The sequence below is a fragment of the Euprymna scolopes genome, chromosome 11 (assembly GCF_053919585.1).
Source record: "Euprymna scolopes isolate OS-2025 chromosome 11, ASM5391958v1, whole genome shotgun sequence".
NCBI lineage: Eukaryota > Metazoa > Mollusca > Cephalopoda > Sepiida > Sepiolidae > Euprymna > Euprymna scolopes.
Genome location: NC_136492.1, coordinates 136,851,206 through 136,859,518, shown reverse-complemented (window position 1 = coordinate 136,859,518; position 8,313 = coordinate 136,851,206). Strand labels below are relative to the sequence as shown.

Genomic DNA, 8,313 nt, shown 5'->3' with positions numbered 1-8,313 from the left:
CTATCTTTAATACATATATTGTCAAGAAGCGCTCACACATACATACACACTCACGCACTAGCTCACGCCGACACTTATATATTAATATCTATATATTAGGTTGGTGTCAAAATATAGGCGTTTTTATTATAAACTTGAACGTCAAAAAAACGACATTACTTTTGCACGAAACATATATGCATGAAGGGAGTGTGCTTCTGTGTGTGTGCGTGTCACTATGTGCATCTGTGTTTACGTATGTGTATATATACTCTAGACGCGTCTGTGTGCGACAATATTTGTTTCAACTGTCTTCCGCATCTTTGTATCTTAATTCGATTTTTATTACCTTTTAATAAACGTCTCTGTGAATACTATGGCCCGATTTTAAATCGCTTTTCCCTCTCTAATAATTTGCAATGGCCATCTTGAATGGCTTCAAAATTGAGTTACATTTTCCAAGCTAAACCTTGTCGAATATAAAGTTCAGTTAGAGACAGACAAAATATGTTAAAAGCGCATTTTATCGCCGTTCATTTTAATGGCAATGCCGCCGATTTAGTTAATTAAGTTATCCAACCAAGACTTAATACTTCCAACGATTGTTCAACTTTATGCGCCGTGTCTGTTTATAAGTCGAATAATAAATGGAAAAATAAAAATAGTTTTGAGTTTTTACTCAATAAGGAAAACAATAAACTAGCCATAGTTAATTCAATAACGTAGACACTTTCGCTGTATTAGCTACGTTTATATTTTTTTACAATTAGAAAATATTAAATAAAAAAAAGACAATTAGAAAAAGAAAATAAAAATAACAAAAATTAAAAGATAAAAGACAACACTAAAAATAAAAGAATATAAAAAATAAGTAATAAACAATAAAATATAAACATAAAGCTTAAAGTACTAAATAATTTGGCGAAAGTTTTGGAGTCTTTCCTTCTATTTTTCGATTTCTTTCTCTCTCTTATGCATACACTCGCTTAATCTATGTTAATATTTTCCTAGAAGATGCACTTCAAAATCTCTGATTGCAGATCAACATCAGGGAGGTGTCGGTTCGGATGTCATTAACGATCGTGAATGACAATCTACCTGCTATGTTGAAATCCAATTCGTCTAATGAAAACACTTCCAGAAGTGAGCGACAGCATTCTATAAAAATTGTAACTAAATAGCCTCTCAGGAATCGAAGGATAACAATACTAAACTGTTTCATTCCTAATCGATGAAATAATTCTACCTAACGCCACAAACATAAACATAAGCGGTGAGAATTTCTCCTCTGTTACAGCTAAAATGGTAATTAATATCGTGCCGGGATACCATTAGCTTGATGCTAAGTCTTCAACAATGTGGTTTAATCCAAAGAGCTCTAATCTGTGAAAGCCAGCGCAGTGGGATTGATTCTACAACGACTATAAAATGGTCATATCCAATTAAAATAGGAGAATATACTTTTAATAACCATACTTTTTCAGTGTTGTTTAATTATATTTAATCATCTGGTCTCTAAAACGTATAATCATTCACGGTTACATTTATTCCGATTTAACGTTCATAATCGAAAGCGAAAAACCAAAAAGTAATAATAATAATAATAATAATAATAATAATAATAATAATAATAATTTATATGATTATAACACACAAATGACCTTGTAACGAGTGATGTAACCCACTTTCCGGTTTACGACATCCGGTTGCACATGCGCGCATAAAGATTAACCCATAACAACGTAAAAAAAATCAACACAAATCGCTTGTTTTGCAGGTAGTTTTTTTACACGGGGGTCACCACTTTTCTAGGCCTGGAAGCCACTCAGGGATAAGGGTTATTGCAAGTACATTAGGCTAGTGTTGAGATTTAATGAAGTGTTTACTTAAGAGGGCGGTTCATTAGAAATTTGTTAACGTTGGACTTGAAGATATCCAAGTTGTAGTCAGGTGGGAAGCAGGAAGACGAAACAGAGTTCCACAGGCGTGCAGTTCTAAGAAAGAAGGTTTGTTCATTGAATCTACATTTAGATATAGGCACAGATAAAGAGTGGGGGAAATTTTTCACAGTGGATTCAGCTAGATGGGTGTTTTTCGTGAAGGATTGGCGAGGGGGAACCAGAGATTGGAGTTCAGACGAGCACCTGCCATGGAAATAATGATAAAACAAGGATAGGCTCGCAACGTCTCTTCTATGGGAGAGAGGTTTCAGGGAAGAGAAAAGGGCATCCCCTACTAAGCCACGAAGTATATTTTGTATTCTGTCAAAGCAGGATAGGCTGTTTTTTTAGCAGCTCCTGCCCAGAAGTGGCAGCAGTACACCATCCCAGGACGTACTTGGCTTTTATATAGATAGAGAATTGCATCAGTAGTGAGATATCTTCTGAAGCGGTAAAAGGATCCCGACATTTTCCCAGCGTCCTTGGCAACACACCTGATGTACGTGTTCCGTTTCAGATCAGGAGTAGATGTCAAGCGCAGAAGCTTGTCTAAACATGGGGGTTCTCCTGGACGAGAGCCATCCATTTTAATTGATGTCAGATGGGGATCAGAGGGTTCATCATGTAAAGATAGGAGTTGGGTTTTAGATGAATTGAAGGTAACCAGCCACATCTTCCCCCACTGAACCACGCGCTCGAGATCAGAGGAGAGAGAATCAGAGAGAACTTTGTCATTTACAGCCTTTGATGTGTTGCCGCAAATGGTCGTGTCATAAGCATAGATGTCAACGAATAATTTAAGTATGTGTTTAGGGAGATCATTGATGTAGATCAAGAAGAGAGTTGGGCCCAGGATGGACCCTTGAGGGACTCCAGCATTAATACTGCAGCCCTCTGATTTTTGTCCATCGACCACTACTCTTATGAGCCTATCGGAGAGAAATTATTTAATGATTGCGAAAACATTTACAGTTATACCGTAGCTGGAAAGAATCCCTTTATGCCATACCTTGTCGAAGGCCTTAGATATGTCAAGAGAAATTGCCGTAGAAAGGAAGCTTTTGTAAAGAGATTCATTAATCCTGGGAGATATTACCGTTAGCAAATCTGCGGTAGATCTTGCAGAGCGGAAACCATATTGTGTGTCACTAGAAAGGTTGTTTCTGCTGAGGTGGTTGACTATTTCTCTATTTCATATGGATTCCAGCAACTTACTCATAACACACATGAGACTTATTGGTCTGTATTGAGAGGGAAATGACTTATCACTTGAATTCTTAAATACAAGGCTTACTAGTGAAGTTTTCCAGGGAGCCAGAAAGCGCTTCTCCTTAAGGCAACGCTTAAACAGTTTCGTAAGTATGGGAGCAAGGTCTGGTTGAAGCTTTTTTAACATTATAATTGGGATGCCGTCAGGGCCAGTTGCTTTACTGGAATCAAGGTTCCTGATTAGCTTGGCGACCTCATGAACAGATATTTGTATGTTACCTAGCTTGTTCTGTGTTATAAAAGGAAACATGGGGAATTGAGTCTTCGTCGCATAGGGTAGAATTAGTTGCAAAATTCTTTGCAAATAGTCTGGCATTGTCTGATGCTGACGAGATGACCTCTTGCCCATTGATAATGGTTGGGATAGAACGCACACTTCTGTTCAGGATACTATTTTTTATTTGCCAAAATTGGTGAGAACACAGGCGGCTGATCAGCTTCTTTTGATTTGACAGACTGGGCGTATAGCTCTCTTGCATTTTTATTGCTCTTTTGCAGTGGTTGCTGGCGTTCTTGAAAGCAGTTTTAGTCTCATTGCCTCTATTACGTTGCTAGTTATAGAAAAAGTGATTTCTGTGCGCGATAGCAGCAGCACATTCTGGGGAGAACCATGGCTGGCCGTAAGGTTTTTGTTGGAATTTTTTAAATGGTATGAATCAGTCTATGCCTACAATTAACCATTCGGTCAGATCTGATACTATAGAGGGCACATCCTTTTCAAACATGGAATGCAGAGGTAAATCAGATATGAATGTACGGAAGCTATCCCAGTCAGCAATAGGATATCGGTATACAGTACGGTGGAGGGGTACGTCTGGGGAGATTTTTACCTGCGCAGTGAAATATACACGTTATTATTTCGAAATTATTTTTTAACATGGAAAGAGTGGAAGTGTTTTGCAACTATTATTTATTACAGCTATACTGTCGCTATTTTCTTACAACTAAACAACTTTAACCCGTTGACAAACATAATAGCAATTGTAGTAAAGCCAAGACCACTTCAACTACTACTACTACTACTACTACTACTACTACGCTCGATCCGTTCCTTTTCCTTCCTTCCTCGCTTCTTTTTTTTTAATTTACATTTCTAGATACAGAATAGTTGTGTGATAACGGTGAATTTCTTTACACATTTACTAATCTGTTTCAATATTAGTGTTATTCTTTTTGTATTGGGTTTTATTTTATTGCTTCAGGTTTTATTAATTGATTTGTGTTTAGATTTTAAGTTTCTATAACTTGGTAGAAGGATACCAATATGGGTTTTTCATTCTTATATTTCTCATCGGTGGGTTTATGTGCGTTTCCCTGCTATATGCCTTTCGTCGGCGCTGGATTCGTAGCGAAATCATGTTTAATTTTCGATTTTTGAGCGATTATTCCGAAAATAAGTTAACTTTACACGAATAGGGAAGACTTGTTTTCATGTTTGAGTGATCCGTCTATGATTTTTCATTTTAATAGGCTTTCATAGAAATGTTTCCGTTATGTAAAAAAAAATATTTTCTGTAGGTCTTATACATTAATTCCCTAGTAAATATAACATACTGACCCAACGGGCCACGGGTATTATTATTATTATTATTATTATTATTATTATTATTATTATTATTATTATTATTATTAATAATAATAATAATAATAATAATAATAATAATGCAATATTGAACAAAGCTTTTTTCTTGATCCGCACGTCTGTGGAACTTTCTTCCGTTTGCTTGCTTTCCAGCTGACTACAATTATATTGTCTTCAAGTCTAACGTAAACAAGCTCTTGATTAACTGTCCATGTAATAATCTAATTTACAAAATGTCCACTACTTATGATTACTATGCTATAATACCATTGACTGGTGTATAACAATTAACCCTTATCTTCGAGTATCCACCGGGCCTTCATAAGTAGTGATCCCTTTGTAAAAAAGACTGAGTCAAATAATAATAATAATAATAATAATAATAATAATAATAATAATAATAATAATAATAATAATAATAATGCAATAGACTGAATAAAAAAATTTAACATACAACCAAAAATGTTCTCAGTGTGTAATTGAAGAACTAAAACAGCATATCATAACTAAAACTGCTAAAGTTTAACACTATAGCTATAGGATTAAGCAATATCTGCAGAATATACTGTTTGAGACTAACCAAACACTTGTTTTTTATCAACTAGAAATAATTGATAGAGGGAAGGACGTTGTACTCAATGCTGATGAATCGGATGTATTCTGGAAAGGCACCTGGGAAAAGGGATAAAAACGCCAAGAAGATGCAGAATGGATACAAAACATTGAAAGAGAGGTGTCCTCTAGAATGGAGAACAAATGAACAGAAGAGTCACCGTGGAAATGCTTAAAGCGAAGGCTACATGCTTTCAAATTGAAAAGCGCCTGGACCTGACGGAGACCAGAGATACTGGTTTAAAACTCTTCCAGCTCTCCATCCGCTTCTTGCAACAATGCTAAACGACTGTTTGATGACGCGTAATGCCCCTGTTTTGCTGACAAAAAGAACTACTGTATTTATTATGAAGGATGAGACTAAATGTCGTGAAGTGACAGACTTTAGACCAACCACTTGCCTCTAGTTATGTGGAAACTTTTCACAAGCATACTGTCTGAAGTTATCTACACTCATTTTGACCAAAATTAATTGCTGTTTGAATAACAGGAAGGCTGTCATAAAAGACCACAAGGCACCAAGGATCAGATTCTGATCGATAAAATGATTTTAAGAAATTGCAAAAGACCTTCCAACCTTGTCATAGATTATAAGAACGCATTTGACATGATTCCAAACTCAACTGTTTGGAAAGTTTCGTTATATTCCCTAACATTCCAGGATGATCGTCTTCCCCCCCCCCTTGCTGTTTGTCACCAGCTTGATCCCGTTGACATTTCTTTTACGGAATGTAAAAGCATGATATGAAATCGGAAAAGGACTTCCTACAGTAAACCATCTATTATTTATGGAGAACTTTACCGTTTTTGGAAAGTCTGAGAATAAACGTTACACCTTGATCAACATAATCATATTGTTTAACAATGATAAGGATTGAATATTGCATCTCCAAATGTGCTATTCTTGTGATGAAAAGAGGCAAGCTTGTCTACTCAGATGACCTTGAACTTCCAACAACAGATCTGATAAAGAAAGTTGACACCATAGAGGTTACAAGTATTTGGGGAAATTGAAAGCAGACAAGATTAAGAACATTAAAATGAAAACTCGGGCCACAGCTGCGTACATCAGAAGATTAAGGTTTATTTTTAAATCACATTTCCACAGTCAGAATACAATATAGACCATCAACGCCAGAGCAGTAGCTATCATTCGATATACTGCTGGCATACTGGACTGGAAGGTGGATTAATTGAAATGTTTGGACACAAAACACGTAAAATGCTCCCAATCTATGGGGTCTTTTCTAAGAAAGGGGATGAAGATCGATTATATCTAACTAGAAAGGAGGATGGCGAGGCTTACTTTGTGTTGAAGATTTTGTAAATATAGAAGAAGAAAGCCTAACTAAATATATTCCCGAAACCCATGGAATACTTCTACATGAGGTGAGATACAAAAAAATATTTAGACCTGGGATGAAAAAGAGTAAATATTATAAGAAGGAAAGTTGACAAATTATTTGGAAAAAAATTACACAGTGCATTCTTTATAGTATACTGAATTAAGGAATTACGACAGATATAATAGATTCACCTTGATTTTGTTTCCTAGTGGCGAGAAGGTGACGAGCAAACACAGAATTTACCGGTTTTACATAGGTTGCTTGAAGGATGCGAATAGCCCTTTCGAATGTTGAACAGTGAGATATAAGAGAATAGATTTTCGGTGAGATGAAATTAATCAGAATACTAAACTTATTCGGAGAAGTTTTGCGGATAAGCGACTGTGAGAGAGTCGATGCATTTGATGAGGGTACGATACCAATGATTCCATTCGTCAGTGGTTGTATCTGACGATCCTTCGAATTTACCAGGTCTCAGTATAGCATCCATTGTTGCTGTTACTTTTCAATTTTATGTTGAATAAATTGTAATGAAAAATAAATACCTTTTAAGATATTAGAAAGGTTTTATTCAAAATAAAATTCAGCAGGTACAACAACATGGTCGGCAACGAACGACTAAGCTGGGAAACGGCGCCAATTTCGTTCTATTTGTAAACATCTGGTGCGCATACGCACTAGCGCTCTAAACTCACAACACAGTGTATTCATTTAACACCGCTGACACGGAAGATTTGCAGACTTTGGCCCAGTGTCCTTTTTTCGAACACTTATTGCAGTTCGAGTCCCGTGCTGGACAAAGGCGACGTGGATGACAAGAATTCCCGCAGAAAAAAGAAATTTCCTTCGGCCTCGTTTTTTTTTTGTGTTGCAGCCAGACTCGTATTTTCTCCTGAAGCGATTATTGGCGCAGAAATCACAATCTCCTGGTTGTAACACGCAGAGTGTTTTAGTGCTTGTTCCAGAGATCTTGCCATCTCGTATGCTTCCCGAAAAGTTAGCGAGGATTTCTCGAGAAGTCGTTGCCGAATTGAGGAGGAGGATACACCGCTAATAAAAGCCTCGCGCATATACTGGCTTTTATTTGTTTCAGCACTCACGGCTTGGAAGTTGCATGTCTTAGCGAGGTTTTCCAACTGTAGCCTGAAATAATCCACTGTTTGCACTGGTTGTTGTTTCATGGTACTAAGTTGGTGTCGGTTGTAAACGATATTAGTAGGCCTGATGTATGCCGCGTCCAGAGCTCTTATGACAGATGCATAGTCGCTTGTGTCACTGATTATTTCGTATACATCAGCCGATATGCTATTTATCAAAGCATAGAAGTCATTTTGGGCGTTTACAGTTTCTTCAGTGCCGTTAACCGTATGTAAGTAATTCATAAACGTGAGTTTCCAGTGTTTGTACTTTTTTTCTGCATTGAAGGCTGTAGACTCGGTGTCCAATCGTTCGGGACGAAGCACTCGGCCATTTCTTTTGTGAATAAAATTGTAGTGAAAAACGAAGAGCCGAATACCTTTGTAAAGGTTTTATTCACAAAAGAAAGCAAGTCACAAATAGCGTTAATTTCGCAGCATTTATAGTT

General features: G+C 36.8%; 1 protein-coding gene across 1 annotated transcript; it reads right to left on the bottom strand.

Moving 5' to 3' along the window:
* Positions 1-7,498: 7,498 nt before the first annotated feature.
* LOC145288211 (uncharacterized) lies at positions 7,499-8,110 on the bottom strand. Its single transcript, XM_080136256.1, has one exon. It carries the CDS (start codon positions 8,108-8,110, stop codon positions 7,499-7,501), a length of 612 nt encoding a protein of 203 aa, XP_079992382.1.
* Between the last annotated feature and the right edge of the window lie 203 nt (positions 8,111-8,313).

Excerpts from the sequence above, each read along its gene's own strand:
- LOC145288211 (XM_080136256.1), bottom strand. The coding sequence starts at position 8,110 with ATGAATTACTTACATACGGTTAACGGCACTGAAGAAACTGTAAACGCC.